This window comes from Eptatretus burgeri, chromosome 4 (assembly GCF_056783735.1).
Source record: "Eptatretus burgeri isolate ZD-2024b chromosome 4, Ebu_testis_v1, whole genome shotgun sequence".
In the NCBI taxonomy this organism is placed as follows: domain Eukaryota; kingdom Metazoa; phylum Chordata; class Myxini; order Myxiniformes; family Myxinidae; genus Eptatretus; species Eptatretus burgeri.
Genome location: NC_140964.1, coordinates 48,951,354 through 48,966,862, shown reverse-complemented (window position 1 = coordinate 48,966,862; position 15,509 = coordinate 48,951,354). Strand labels below are relative to the sequence as shown.

General features: G+C 41.8%; 2 protein-coding genes and 1 long non-coding RNA gene across 11 annotated transcripts in view; 2 read left to right on the top strand and 1 right to left on the bottom strand.

The window, feature by feature from the left end:
- Positions 1–2,139, bottom strand: part of LOC147027998 (uncharacterized) — a 9,542-nt gene extending 7,403 nt beyond the window's left edge. Inside the window, exon 1 of the long non-coding RNA XR_015057382.1 lies at positions 2,049–2,139. This is a non-coding gene — a long non-coding RNA (uncharacterized LOC147027998). The remainder of the gene's footprint in view (positions 1–2,048) is intronic.
- Positions 1–3,509, top strand: part of LOC147027997 (uncharacterized) — an 89,029-nt gene extending 85,520 nt beyond the window's left edge. For 7 of the 9 annotated variants that reach the window (XR_015057376.1, XR_015057375.1, XR_015057379.1 and 4 more), the window contains 5 exons: positions 1,834–1,929; positions 2,139–2,282; positions 2,433–2,480; positions 3,000–3,117; positions 3,308–3,509. Coding sequence is in view for 1 of the 9 variants with exons in the window: in XM_085877922.1 (XP_085734048.1) it covers positions 2,277–2,282; positions 2,433–2,480; positions 3,000–3,117; positions 3,308–3,363 (228 nt within the window). In the remaining 8 variants the exon portion in view is untranslated. Of the gene's footprint in view, positions 1–1,833; positions 1,930–2,133; positions 2,283–2,432; positions 2,481–2,999; positions 3,118–3,307 lie in introns of those variants that run through there. The other 2 variants (XR_015057381.1, XM_085877922.1) reach the window with 2 other exon arrangements.
- An 8,207-nt stretch (positions 3,510–11,716) lies between these two features.
- On the top strand, positions 11,717–13,101 carry LOC147027996 (calcium-binding protein LPS1-beta-like). Its single transcript, XM_085877913.1, has 4 exons — positions 11,717–11,874; positions 12,027–12,074; positions 12,592–12,709; positions 12,900–13,101. Exons 1-4 carry the CDS (start codon positions 11,869–11,871, stop codon positions 12,953–12,955), a joined length of 228 nt encoding a protein of 75 aa, XP_085734039.1. The 5' UTR covers positions 11,717–11,868; the 3' UTR covers positions 12,956–13,101.
- The last annotated feature ends 2,408 nt before the right edge of the window (positions 13,102–15,509 follow it).

Sequence of the window (15,509 nt, the reverse complement as noted above, 5' to 3'; positions counted from 1 at the left end):
ATATGTTATGCATACGACCAACACGTTATGAATACGACCAAAACTTAAAAAAAAAAAACCTCAAAACTTCAGCGTACGCCAATGTTTTACGTGCATTTTTATACGTTGCCATTCCTGGCAAAAACGTCAAGGTGTGACTGGGCCTTTACCAGCAGAGCAGAACCCAATAACAATTTGAATTTAAAAGGTGTCTTCGTGGGGTTTAGTAATCGATCCTCTTCGGTGGATATTATGAGTGTAAAGGCCCAGTCACACTTGAGGTTTTAGCCAGCTTATGCCGATTTTTGGAAAATTTGTCTAAAACGCTGGTACACGTTTAATACGTTATGCGGAAGTTTTGATAACATTGAGAGCACGCTGAAAAACACTGCCATACGTCGTTGTACGCTGGCTTTAAACGTTGTACTTTTCGGTTGTCCTCAAATTTTCCATGCTTGAAATTTTAAGACTTATGCCAGCGTATGACTCACACGTTCCGCATAACGCTGGCCATAAGTTGTAGGCACGTCACGCGATCGTTGACACACGTCGACACACGTTACTTGTGAGTTACTCATCAGTCGAAACACATCGAGGTAATGTTTAGTGTACCCGAAACTTACTTCTAACCTATGAGTTACGTGTTTTACTCACGTTACGCGATCGGTGACACACATCGACACACGTTACTTGTAAGGTGCTCATAAGTCGAAACACATCAAGGTAATGGTTAGCGTCAGTGTTCCAGACTCCCTGTTTTTTTTTTTTTTAGGTTTTTTTTTTCTTCCTTCCTTCGGTATGATGGTGATTTTGACACTTCGATTTCTAGTGCAGTTATAAAATAATATAATTAATAGGCTGCCGCTCAACGATTTAAATCATAACCGCACTGGACACTGAACACCGTCATACCGAAGAAAAAAAAACCGGGAGTCTGGAACACTGACGTGAACCATTACCTTGACGTGTTTTGACTTATGAGCACCTTACAAGTAACGTGTGTCGATGTGTGTCAACGATCGCATATCGTGCGTACAACTTATTCCCATCGCATGCGGAGCGTGTGTCATACGGCAAGTACGTCGTAAAATTTTCAACATGTTCAAAATTACAAGACGTACTCCACTTAATACGACGTATGATAGCGTACTTTAGCGTTCTATTCACGCATACCAAACTTACCCATACCGTATTCGACGTGCGCCAGCGTTTTAGACGCATTTTTCAGAGGCTGGCATACGCTGGCAAGATCGCCAAGGTGTGACTGCGATGTTGACACTTCCATTTCTGCGGCGGTTATGATTTGAATCGTTGTGTGGCAGCCTTTTCATAACCTACGCCACGTCATCGTCGGCAATACGTGCAGTGCGCTGTGCCTAAGTTAGACTATCGTTGGGCATAGGTTGTGAAGGCCGACAACAGGTTCAGCATTCGTTGGTACAAGTTATCTATAACACAACGAAACGTTCTGTGTCCGTTACTAATACGTTATGCATAAGACCAAGTCGTTATGAATACGTCCGAATCTTTTAAAAAAAACATCAAAAGTTCAACGTAAGCCAGCGTTTTACATACATTTTAATACGTTGCCATTGCTGGCTAAAACGTCAAGGTGTGATTGGGCCTTAAAATTAGCAGAGATAAAATAATTCAAAGAAAGATTAATGACAGAAGCATTGGGAATATCCTTCATTTTCAACATAATTGTGTTCATGGTGAACCTTTTATTTACCACAACGTAACTGCCTGGGTAACCAAACCAAAGCAGTCATTTTGTGTATCCATGGAGTAAGGTGGGGGAGGTGGCCCGATCTGGAAAGGAATGGCAATATGCCCCACGCCCTCCCCACCCAGGTTCACCTTCCCCATCCTGGTGACTTGATCCGTGTTCTGAATATCCACTGAACAAAAGGACCGACAAGAAGGAGGGCTACGCATATCTCCAAGGAGGTACCTGAACACACCTTACTGCACATTGTTGTCAAAGGGCAAATCACTCATAATAACAGGTTTCTTGAATTATTATTTTGTTTGGGAGGAGTGATAATAAAACATAAAAGCGATCTCACCAATCATGACAGCTATTGTGCCTGGAGCAAATAAATCCACCTTGCTCAAAAACATAAATAAAATAACAAATGTGAAATGCCCGAGGAAAGAACCACAGAATTCACCACACCCAACTCGAGGGAGGGCAACCTTTATAAAGAAGCTCAGAGCAGACAAGACCCACAGACGCCGATTGAAAATCCCACGGGACAAGGACAAGACCCATAGACACCTACAGGACAAGCACGATGTCGGTGAGAGGGCAAGCCACTCCTTTCTATAACTCCAGAACCTGCTCATATGCTAGCTTGTACTGTATCTGGTTGTTACTTTCTTTAAAAAACAACGAAGTTTGTTTATCTTTGTGCTATTTCTTCAAAACCTCGTCTTGTTTTTGTGTGCAGGGACAATGTTCAAAGGATCTCAACGAGATATACGACATGTTGGACGCGGTTGGTTGCTTTGTTTTATTTAAATTATTCACACATATCCTTACATCTCTCCTTGTATTATAACAGGACTCACAATGTCCATAAAGGGAATGGTTCTTCCTTCTGTTATAATTTTGAGGTTTATTTTTTTTCTTCTCATTGCGTGTTTTCACTTGAACCAAGTTACTCGACAAGTGTGTACTTTGTTTAATTAATCTCAGCTTTGGCTGTAACCTGTACCTGTACAGGTGGATGAAATGTGGTACAATTAGCCATTGATGAGAGATGTAGTGGTTACCTGCTCTGAATCTGTATATTGCATGACATTGTAATCGTGAAATATGTCCGTGTATAAGACATGCCATGCAGGCTGCAGCGACAAACCATGGGGTAACATGCGTTAGTAAAGTGGATGTATTGAACAGTCGGACGAAAAAGAGATTATAAAATGTGTGTGATCTACAACAAACTCCCTGTGATACACACTGATGGGAATTCAGTGAAAAGGATTAAAATTAAACAATTATTCTCTGCCCTCAGGATGGCAATGGGAAGGTAACCATTGATGACATAAAGAAACTTGGTGCGAGTAAGGATGATTGGAAATGTCTTCTTCAAGCCTTCGATGCAGATGGCGACAACATTGTGTCAAGGAAAGGTGAGTCTATCCTGCAGGGTAGAAGCACATACACATCTAATGTGCTGTTCAATTGTGTGATGTAACATGTTCAACAAGTATTTCACAATCTTCACTCGACTGCAAAGCCGAATGGTGACGTGTCGACGAAGATGCTCGACTTAAAATGGCATCTTTCACTTACATGCCCCATCTTTGTTCTTTTTTACAGAGTTCATTGAGGTCATGACCGCAATGAAGAAAGGTGGTCAACAATGCCGAAGATAAGAAGGCATCAAACAAAAATACGAAAGCAATGTGGATTTATTGATGCTCTTTGTGTTTCATTGGGGTTTTATGTTTGGTTTTGGTGAAAGAGACCTAAATGGATATAAGCATTACCAATTCAAATAAATTTATTATCATGTGACGAATCTGTCTCCTGTCTTGATTTGGTTCATTGATGTTAAAATACAATATCGAAATATCGGGTAAAACATCGGCTCGAGTCACATCCGATGCGATTCTGCACTTGGTTGATCTTCTTAAATGAACGAGGTAGTCCACATGAAACATATGAACTACCTGCTCAGGTGAGTTTACAGTGCAGAAGCTGGTGTCCACACAACAACCACACTCAAATATAGCAAACAAAGAAACCTCCAACGAAACCAGATCATCTGATACCTGCAGTCCAGGTATGAATTTGTTATTTGTTCAGTGTGCCGGAGATAACTCGTCTGCTCTTGATGAAGGACAAGATGGGATTTGTAACGTCCACCAAGCCCCACCTAATGCTGGCAGACGGGATACCCAGCTTAACGTCAATTTGAGGGACGATGCATGACGATGTCAATTTGACGTGTCGCAAATCCGATGATACAGACGTTCTTTGTCGTTGCTAACGATGCATTGATGGGACTTGAGGATCAACTAATTCGACCACTAATAAAAAGAACAATCACTTCACATTGAAATGCAAAATGAAAACAGGAAGAAAGTACAACGAAGGTAATAAAATGGAGGAACGAGAACAGAACTCGATCAAGCACATTCCTCAATCATGCTGACCAGTTTACGTTGTGTATTCCACTGATAGGTCGGATCTGGATTCGGACCTGAACCACAATTGAAACAACTTGTCACACATCCAACTTGAACATGAGAACTTGTTTTGATGCATTTAGTAATAATTTTATTTCTGCATACAATCAAGGAGATGGAAATTTTTCCATATCGGATCCTAATAATAAAATATCTGACCTGATATTATGAAACAAACACAAGGACAAACATGCTTAAGCTTCCATATATACCAGCAGGCATGTTGTCTCAAAAAAACAATGTAAATTGTTACTGTTCATCTTTGTTTTTTCACAAGGAACACTATAAACTTCGGTACCATGATCAGTGCCCCAGAAGAGATACACTTCTAGTCTTGGGGGATTTCAAGGCATCGCCTGGAACTGAAAGAGATGGTAATGAGACGTGTTTGTCACCATGGGTCAGGAACTATGAACCAGAATAGCACAAAGTTCCTTGACGTTGCAAGAAGTCATGGACTTAGCGTGGCTGGTTCATGGTTTCAGCGCCCACAAGCTCATCGCTGGACTTGGTATTCCAACGCTGGCGGTGTGGCAAAGGAGATTGACCATGTCCTTGTTGATTGTCGCTCTAGGATGATCCAGAACTGCAGGGTCTACCGGAGTGCTCAGTTCCTCAATACTGACCACCGGCTTGTTGCAGCAATTCTAAAGCTGCACTTTAAATCCTGGAGAATGGTACCATCCCAGCCTAGGCTGGATGTTGGCAAGCTCAGGGATGAGAGGGTAGCTGAGGAGTTTACGAACAGGCTGAGTGGATATTTGAGCAATCTGGGTGCTTTGGGGGGTCCTGAAAAGTTGTGGAGTGCCTTCAAGACCACCATCCTTGATGTTGCTGGTGGATGTCTTGGAACTCACCGGAGGGCAAAGAAGAATTTTGTCTCTCAAGGGACACTGGATACCATTGACCAGAGTCGCAGGGCCAGGCTGAATGGCAGAGCTGAGCTATTAAGTAAGCTGAGGCGCAAAACTGTACGTGCACTAAGGGTGGACAAGGTGGCCTATGTGCAAGGAATCTGTGAGGGGTAGAGCATCACCTGTGGACAGGTGATTCTCGTCCCGCTTACAGGGGAATTCGCGTATTGCTTTCATCCAAGCCCATCCCTTGGAGCACTGCAGTTAGAGCAGACAGTGGTAGGCTCTTGACAGAGGAGACTGAAGCGGAGGCCCGCTGGGCCGGTTACTTTGAGCGGTTGTACCGGGCTGATCCACCAGCTGTCGAGTTGGACGTCAAGGGTGTTACAATCCCTGTTGCTGACCCTCCAAACGACTGTGGTCCACCTTCGCTTGTGGAAACAGGGGCTGCGGTGAACCGATTGAAACGGGGTAAAGCTCCAGGGATCTGTGGCATCCATGCTGAACTTCTCAAGGCTGGTGGAAATGCTGCACTCGTGTCGTTGAATGCAGTTTTCTACTCTGCCTGGAACACAGGCATCATCCCAACTGATTGGAAGAGGGGCCTTGTTGTCCCTCTCTGGAAAGGGAAGGGTGATCGCCAAGACTGCAACAACTACCGAGGGGTGATGCTGCTCTCAGTGCCGGGCAAGGTCTTTGCTCAGATAATTCTTGATAGGGTTTGCCACCATCTGCTTGAGCACCAGCGTCCAGAGCAGTCAGGCTTTACACCAAAGTGGTCAACGATTGACCGTATCCTTGCTCTTCGGGTCCTCACCAAACGCAGATGAGAGTTTCGGCAGGGGCTGCTTGCAGCCTATGTTGATCTCTGTAAAGTGTTCGATTCAGTGAATCGGAATGCCCTCTGGAGGATTCTTGGTCTTCATCGGGTGCCACCAAAACTGATCGATCTGATGTCTGAACTCTACTCTGGTACTGAGAGTGCTGTGAAATGTGGTGGTACCATGTCTGACTTATTTTCAGTTGTTACTGGAGTTCGTCAGGGGTGTGAACTGGCCCCCACACTTTTCGGCACTTGTATGGACTGGATTCTAGGGAGGATATCGGAGAGATCAAGCTGTGGTGCATCGTTTGTGAATGTCAAGGTCTCCGTCCTTGATTTCGCAGATGATGCATTCATCTTTGCGGAGACTTTAGATATCCTTTTGGGGGCCCTCGAGGTGCTGAATGAGGAGTCGGAGCCGCTGGGATTACGGGTTTCTTGGGTCAAAACTAAGAACCAGGCTTTCCATGACATCTTGGATGCTGCTGTCCTGTCTGTGTCTGTTTGTGGTGAGGATGTTGAGGTCGTGGAGAGATTCACTTCCCTTGGCAGTGATATTCATGTCTCTGCTGGCTGTGAGACAGAGGTCAATGGACGTCTGGGTCGGGCCTGGGGAGTCATGGATTCACTGGATCTTGGGGTGTGGCTCTGCCGGTACCTGTGCGGCAGGATGAAAGTCTGAGTCTTCAGGTCCTTGGTGCTTCCAGTCTTGCTCTCTGGACGCGAGACTTGGACTCTGACCAAGAATCTGAGAGGGAGACTTGATTCCTTTGGTACCAGGTCTCTTCGGAGAATCCTTTGCTATCGCTGGTCGGACTTTGTGTCCAACGAGCGGTTGCTGAGAGAGACTCGGATGAGATTTGTTACCTGCATAGTCCGTGAGCGTCAGTTGCGGCTGTATGGACATGTGGCTCGTTTTCCTGACGCTGATCCTGCTCACCAGACTCTCTCAGCGAGGGAGTGGAGGAGGCCAATGGGCCGACCACGTGACTCGTGCATGCAGCAGGTTGACCATCATCTCAAGGAGATGGAGATGGGCCTGGCATCTGCCTGGGGGATGGCCAGACGGAGGCCCCTGGAGTACCGCTGGAAAGTGGACGCAGCGCCGTGCTGTTCTGGCACATGCTCCCATACCTGACCTGACCATGTAACTAAATATACGTTACGAACTACACTACAAAAGTCTACATATTGTACCTGGTGAATCTAATAACAAATGAAGAAAACCATTTCATAATAACAGCTATAGTATATTGAATAAACTATGAAGCTTGTGTTCTGGGTTTCATGAAAATTGCAATTCAAACTAGAAGGGCACTCGGTAGAGCGCATACCTCCCTCCACCAGGCTGATTAGTTTACGTTTTGTATCACACTGATAGGCCGGATCTGGATCCGGACCTGGACTAAAATTTAATCGGCTTGTTCTTGTCACCGAACCAACTCCTCCACCAAGTTTCGACCGAATCTAGCCATAACCTTTGAGATGTCATGCTATATATCGTTTTAACCCGGTCACTCAATGGTGAAAAATCACGATAAAAAATTATCGGATCAGGATTCAGATCTTCACCAAAATTGAAACAATTCTTCCTTGTTACAGACCCAACCTGCCCACCAAGTTTAATCAGAACCTGTCCACAAGTTTTTGAGAAATCCTGCAATACGTCATTTTTGATCCAATATCTCAATGGTGAAAATTTTATTTTATAATTCTCGGATCCATATCCAGATTCAGACCTTCATCAAAATATTAACATTTCATCCTTGTCACATTCCTAAGCTCTCCACCAAAATTTCGTCCAAATCCGTCCACAACTTTTTGAGATATTTTGTTCTCAAACAAACAGACAAAAAGACAGATGTGAAAACAAAACCTCTATTCACCTCAGTGGTGGAGGTAACAACAACCACATGTAGGACAACATGCATCAATTACGTGTCAGTGAATATCCTTTTTCCATGTGTTCTACATCATTTTATGTCCTCATTGACACTCACAGATGGACATGCAATATTTTATACAGGGAAATCTAACACAGGTGGAGGCCACTCAGCCCATCATGCCTGCGCGAACAACATACTAATTTATCTACACAAGATCCAAGGAAGAAAATGCAAAAAAAATTAAAATGAATTAATTAAAAATGTTTTTATTTTGTTAACTTTTTGTAGTTTTTGTAAAAAAAAATTTTTCCTTTTCTTCCTCCCCTCAGGGAAGGCGGCATGGGCTTGAGTAAAAACATACAACATGAACCACACAACACCCCTTGACAAGACCCCCACCAACAGCACTTCCAACACATGCACACAATCACCAATCAATACTCAAACTACCCAAAAGTCCTGTCAACATCCCATACCCATCTATCTCCATTACTTCCAGGTACCTATCCAATTCTAATTTAAACTTATCTACTTTTTCTGCTGCCAGTACCTTAATTTGTGAAGAACAACATGATATCTTTGGATTAAGTCCATAAACGAAGCGACGAGAGGCACACCCAGTAAGGATAAAGGAGGAGGGGTGAAGGAGAGACTTGATTCAAGGGAAATGTCGCCCTCTTTGACACTTTCGTTAAATTTAGTTCACTTATGCACATTCATACAAGACATGTGCAGTCATAGCATGATGCAGAGAAATCATGAAATCAAAAGGGATCTCCCATGCTTCCATGTATGCTTCAACATCATAGCAGGAATTATAGGATTCACTGATGTACATGTCACGTGCACTAGTTAGTACAAACATATATTAAGGCTCACATTTTAATAATTCATGAAAACTGAAAAATTCCTGTTTATCCCAATTATCCAATTCAGTTCACACCATTTCATGTGAAGACATTATAAAATTCAAAAACTGCAAATTTGGAAAGTGTTGTAATTTTGTATGCAGCCTTCAGAATGCTGATTGCATCATTTTCTGATGCAGAGTCTCTTCTTTTTTTCTGATCTTACCAGCAAGCTGGTACTCTTTATTGCAACCTCAGAAGAATGACAGACTGAGTCAACACACTTGATGTTATTTCAACAGAAAGACAGGGGTTCAAACTTAAGACCTCAACATCTTAAGCCAACCACCTTAACCATGAAGATCACACCAGGCTTAATTTGGAGATTAATATCTGTTGAAGCAAGAGAGTTCATACAGAACACCTTACCCCCACGCAGTCTTGAGAAAAGAGAATGGGCACGGTCTGCAAGCACCAAATTTGATTGGTTGAGATGATGTAAAATGCTGTAATATTTTGTCCAAGTACTGCGACACAAAAAGGTTTTTGAAAGTGCCAAAAAGTGATCTGTATTCAACAGGTTCAAGTATATAATTCAATTTGAATAAAACAAGGAAAAAAAGATATACGATGTCAGAGCCCCTGTTATTTTAGTAATTTTGTTGTTTGGAGTTAAAGGGCCAGTCCATACTGTTGTACAACTAAAATGGCCGACAGTCTACCAGTCAGCCATCTTTGATCAGATCGCAAAATGAGGGCAGGTGTAAGTGTTTGCCATCATGTGCTGTATGTGTACCAAGTTTGAACAAAATTGGACCATGCATGTCCGTGAAATGGTTGAGGACGTGTTCAACATCGGTTTTTTACAACTGAAATGGTTGAGGACGTGTTCAACATCGGTTTTTTACAACTTAAATGGTTGCCAGTCAGCAAATGTGATCATTGGTGTGCCATCTTGATGAGTGCAAATAAGCCCGAAATTCCGGATCGGTGGCTCTGCTTCATGTTTAACTAATGTTGACTATATGATCTTTGTCTGTTTGACAGAGTCACTGGGCTGAGGCCTCTGTGTTGGAGGTGACGCTTTGGTGGAGGATTGTGTCCAATGAGGATCAGGGGAGAGCTTGTCACACTCCGTATGTTTCGATATATATATATATATATATATATATATATATATATATATATATATATATATATATATATATATATATATATATATATATATATATCTATATGTATATATATATATATATATATATATATATATATATATATATATATATATATATATATATATATATATATATATATACTCATATAACAATGATGTACATATTATGTACACGATCATGTGTTGTCTTTGTGTCAAGTACGAATAAAATCGATCCAGATATGTCCAAGATATGGTTGCGGATGCACACGCTCTCACGTGGAAACACACGCACACACACACGCACACACACACACACAATCGAGACTAAATACATAAGCCCCTGTTTTCAGAGGAAGACCAATGGTGGCTAATAACAACCAATGTCAAAATAAAATAAAAGCTTCATCTTTGCAACAGTAATGGTTGAGAATGTCACAGAAGTCTCCGATAAATGTTTTGGAACTTTTTGTGGTTGGAAATAAAGTTTTATCTGTGCCGAGTTTTAAGGAAACCTCCACATACAGACAGGTAGCACTGTATTTTGTAAAAATGCACAAATTGGTTTTCTTGTCATGCCAATCTGCCATCACCCTTGGGTCATTTGGAATTCGGCCATGGGACGTGTCAGGTGGATTTTCTGTAAGGGTGTACCTGGTCAAAGTATTGTATACAAAGTTTATAAAGTTCACCCAGTTTTCTCACAGGTGTTCTTCATAATGCTAAGTGTTTGTGTTTCATTAGATCGAGGTTGTGTATTCTTATCACAGTGTTAGAAATGAATAAAGAGTGAGTTGTCGGTGAGAAGGTGGGGTGATGTGGGAGATGGGGGGGGTGGGGTTGAGTGGAGGAATACTTGTGAAGGGAGTGACACAGGAGAGCAACTTGGATCATTATAGTTGGGTGTGATCATCACAAACGCAGATGGAAAGCAATAAATCCCCAACAGCATGGCCACGTCGAAGTTGTTTGAATGTTGTTTCATTTTCATGGACAATATGCCCAACTTGTGATATTATTTAATTTATTGTGTGTGGCGCCATCAAGTGCAGTGACCTCTCATGAACCACTGAAAGGGAGATATATCTGCACAGCAGCCAAGGACAGCTTGCTGCAGAGACCCGACAGCCATACGGGACCGGGAGAGGAGTCCATGGCCCTGCCCCACTCGAGACTCCACAAAATACAGTCGCAAATAAGTTAGGAGACATTAAAAGTACTTGGAAAGTGTTGTGGAAAATGAAAATGAGTCGATTTAGGGGTAAGGGGTCCAGGGAGGAGAATGGGCGATTTAAAACCTATCAAACCAGAAATAAATAGTGAAAAGTAAGAGTGCCACACAGTCTGATTCTTCATGAAACTTATCAGCAGAGCAGAACCCGATAACAATTTGAATTTAAAAGGTGTCTTCGTGGGGTTTAGTAATCGATCCTCTTCGGTGGATATTATGAGTGTAAAATTAGCAGAGATAAAATAAATCAAAGAAAGAGATTAATGACAAGAGCATTGGGAATATCCTTCATTTTCACCATAATTGTGTTCATGGTGAACTTTTTATTTACCACAACGTAACTGCCTGGGTAACCAAACCAAAGCAGTCATTTTGTGTATCCATGGAGTAAGGTGGGGGAGGTGGCCCGATCTGGAAAGGAATGGCAATATGCCCCACACCGTCCCCATCCAGGTTCACCTTCCCCATCCTGGTGACTTGATCCGTGTTCTGAATATCCACTGAACAAAAGGACCGACGAGGAGGAGGGCTACGCATATCTCCAAGGTACCTGGACACACCTTACTGCACATTGTCGGCAAAGGGCAACTCACTCATAATAACAGGTTCCTTCAATTATTATTTGGGTTGGGAGGAATGATAAAAAACATAAAAGCGATCTCACCAATCAGGAGAGCTATTTTGCCTGGAGCACCGAAATGCACCTTGCTCAAAAACAGACAAATAAAATAACAATACTGAAATGCCCGAGGAAAGAACTACGGAATTCACCACACCTAACTCGAGGGACAGCAATCTTTATAAAGAAGCTCAGAGCAAACAAGACCCACAGACCCCGATTGAAAATCCCACGGGACAAGGACAAGACCCATAGACACCTACAGGACAAGCACAATGTCGGTGAGAGGGCAAGCCACTCCTTTGTATAACTCCAGAACCTGCTCATATGCTACCTTGCACTGAATCTGGTTGTTACTTTCTTTAAAAAACAACTAAGTTTTTTTTTATCTTTGTGCTATTTCTTCAAAACCTCCTCTTGTTTTTGTGTGCAGGGACAATGTTCAAAGGATCTCAACAAAATATACGACATGTTGGACGTGGTTGGTTGCTTTGTTTTATTTAAATTATTCACACATATCCAAACATCTCTCCTTGAATTATAACAGGACTCACAATGTCCATAAAGGGAATGGTTCTTCCTTCTGTTATAATTTCGAGGTTTATTTTTTCTTCTCATGGTTTGTTTTCACTTGAACCAAGTTACTCGACAAGTGTGTACTTTGTTTAACTAATCTCAGCTTTGGCTGTAACCTGTACCTGTACAGGTGGATGAAATGTGGTACAATTAGCCATTGATGAGAGATGTAGTGGTTACCTGCTCTGAATCTGTATATTCCATGACATTGTAATCGTGAAATATGTCCGTGTATAAGACATGCCATGCAGGCTGCAGCGACAAACCATGGGGTAACATGCGTTAGTAAAGTGGATGTATTGAACAGTCGGACGAAAAAGAGATTATAAAATGTGTGTGATCTACAACAAACTCCCTGTGATACACACTGATGGGAATTCAGTGAAAAGGATTAAAATTAAACAATTATTCTCTGCCCTCAGGATGGCAATGGGAAGGTAACCATTGATGACATAAAGAAACTTGGTGCGAGTAAGGATGATTGGAAATGTCTTCTTCAAGCCTTCGATGCAGATGGCGACAACATTGTGTCAAGGAAAGGTGAGTCTATCCTGCAGGGTAGAAGCACATACACATCTAATGTGCTGTTCAATTGTGTGATGTAACATGTTCAACAAGTATTTCACAATCTTCACTCGACTGCAATGCCGAATGGTGACGTGTCGACGAAGATGCTCGACTTAAAATGGCATCGTTCACTTACATGCCCCATCTTTGTTCTTTTTTACAGAGTTCATTGACGTCCTGACCGCAATGAAGAATGGTGGTCAACAATGCCGAAAATAAGAAGGCATCAAACAAAAATACGAAAGCAATGTGGATTTATTGATGCTCTTTGTGTTTCATTGCGGTTTTATGTTTGGTTTTGGTGAAAGAGACCTAAATGGATATAAGCATTACCAATTCAAATAAATTTATTATCATGTGACGAATCTGTCTCCTGTCTTGATTTGGTTCATTGATATTAAAATACAATATCGAAATATCGGGTAAAACATCGGCTCGAGTCACATCCGATGCGATTCTGCACTTGGTTGATCTTCTTAAATGAACGAGGTAGTCCACATGAAACATACGAACTACCTGCTCAGGTGAGTTTACAGTGCAGAAGCTGGTGTCCACACAACAACCACACTCAAATATAGCAAACAAAGAAACCTCCAACAAAACCAGATCATCTGATACCTGCAGTCCAGGTATGAATTTGTTATTTGTTCAGTGTGCCGGAGATAACTCGTCTGCTCTTGATGAAGGACAAGATCTGATTTGTAACGTCCACCAAGCCCCACCTAATGCTGGCAGATGGGACACCCAGATTACCATCAATTTGAGGGACGATGAACACACTGACGTGTCGGAAATCCGATGATATAGAAGTTCTTTGTCGTTGCTAACGATGCATTGATGGGACTTGAGGATCAAATAATTCGACCACTAGTAAAAACAATCACTTCACATTGAAATGCAAAATGAAAACAGGAAGAAAGTACGATGAAGGTAATAAAATGGAGGAACGAGAACAGAACTCGATCAAGCACATTCCTCAATCATGCTGACCAGTTTACCTTGTGTATTCCACTGATAGGTCCAATCTGGATTCGGACCTGAACCACAATTGAAACAACTTATCACACTTCCGACCTGTCCATCAAGTTTTGTCCGAATCCATCCATTAAATGTTGAGTGGCGGAGAAACAAGGTTTCATGTCATTGAGCGAGAATTAAATAATTTTATTGTACTGTATTAATTATATACAGCTCATATACATTAATCTCGTGCGTTTATTATAAATGTCAAAACAATGCAATGGTGCAGGAGAGTTTGAGAGTAAAATAACAAACGAATGTTAACAAACTAAATTTGAACTTGTCTTTCAATCTCTAAATGTCAGAAATCAGATTCAAATTTCTGATAAGGAGCAGTTCTCAGATAAATTGTGCCTTCAGTAGATTAAAGGTCAAAATGTCATCTCAAACAAGGAAGATGAAGCAAAAATTGACAGCAAACTGGCACCAAGCCCAGGCACTTCAGGTTATCAAGGTGCAAAAGGATTTTCTGCACAAATGTCTTTGCAATTATCACTCACTCCAAAACAAGAATAACTTTCTTTAGCAGAGACAAGTTCTTCCAAGATAAGCTCTGTCTGAAATGTTGTGATCGACGTTCAAAACCTCGGCCAGTTCAAGCATCCTTTGGGGATCAACCCAGAATGGATCTCAGGAGATGGAAAGCTTTATTTTTCAAAATCGGTGAAAGGCTACAAACAAGTCATTCATATATTGAGCAGAAAACAGAGCAAAGTGAGTGGAGTTAGTAATCCTTAAATTTGTGAGAGGAGCTCCAACTTTGAAATCAACTTGTGAACCCTTGCAGAAATCTTCAAGATGGTTTTATCCAATCTCTCATTGTTCTGCAGGTTCAGGTGCAGATCCTTCAGAAGATCATTCGAGAACCAGTATTTGGTTAGATAATTGGTATTAAAGGAGGGAGGAGGTGAGGAGAAAGGTAGAGAGAGAGAGAGAGAGAGAGAGAGAGAGAGAGAGAGAGAGAGAGAGAGAGAGAGAGAGAGAGAGAGAGAGAGAGAGAGAGAGAGAGAGAGAGAGAGAGAGAGAGAGAGAGAGAGAGAGAGAGAGAGAGAGAGAGAGAGAGAGAGAGAGAGAGAGAGAGAGAGAGAGAGAGAGAGAGAGAGAGAGAGAGAGAGAGAGAGAGAGAGAGAGAGAGAGAGAGAGAGAGAGAGAGATAAGTGTCAATTGAAGACATCGTCCGATCATCGCTTTGTCTCCTTGATGTGTTGTTTGTTTCAAAGAGTACATGTGATACAACCCAATAGTGTTTGAAAGGCTGCAGACAAAGTGATCATGAGTAACTTTGATGGGGATTTGAGGTCCTGGAATTGTAGTTGTCCATTTAAAAGCGCAGGTGTTACAGCGATCCTGTGAACAAGATCCTGGTTGGAGGTCGCATCGTAACTGGAGTGATCTTTTCACCAATTTATTTCACAAATTCCTGGTTGGAGGTTTAAAAGAAACAAGAAACGTTTGTGAATAAAAATCGAGCTGGTTTCCTTTCCATTCCATAACAACTGGAAGCTTCACTGGATGGTGTTCTTTAGCCAAAAAGTTACCAAATTAATTATTTGGTATTTGGTTCAGAAGGTTGTCAATCCATCTGTCTATTTGTCAAAGTTGCAGGTGTGGTCCAATGCACTGGATATAGTGGAAAAGGATAATATTATAATTTAATGATGAATCCACTACATTCTTTCACTTTGGAAGTACCTGTTGTAATTCGATTGCAAAGCAGCACTGAACAACCGTAAGAACCGTTACCTTAACTGGG

Excerpts from the sequence above, each read along its gene's own strand:
- LOC147027996 (XM_085877913.1), top strand. Across the intron at positions 12,075-12,591 it reads TATACGACATGTTGGACGTG|GATGGCAATGGGAAGGTAAC; the intron begins GTTGGTTGCTTT and ends CTCTGCCCTCAG. Across the intron at positions 12,710-12,899 it reads CAACATTGTGTCAAGGAAAG|AGTTCATTGACGTCCTGACC; the intron begins GTGAGTCTATCC and ends TCTTTTTTACAG.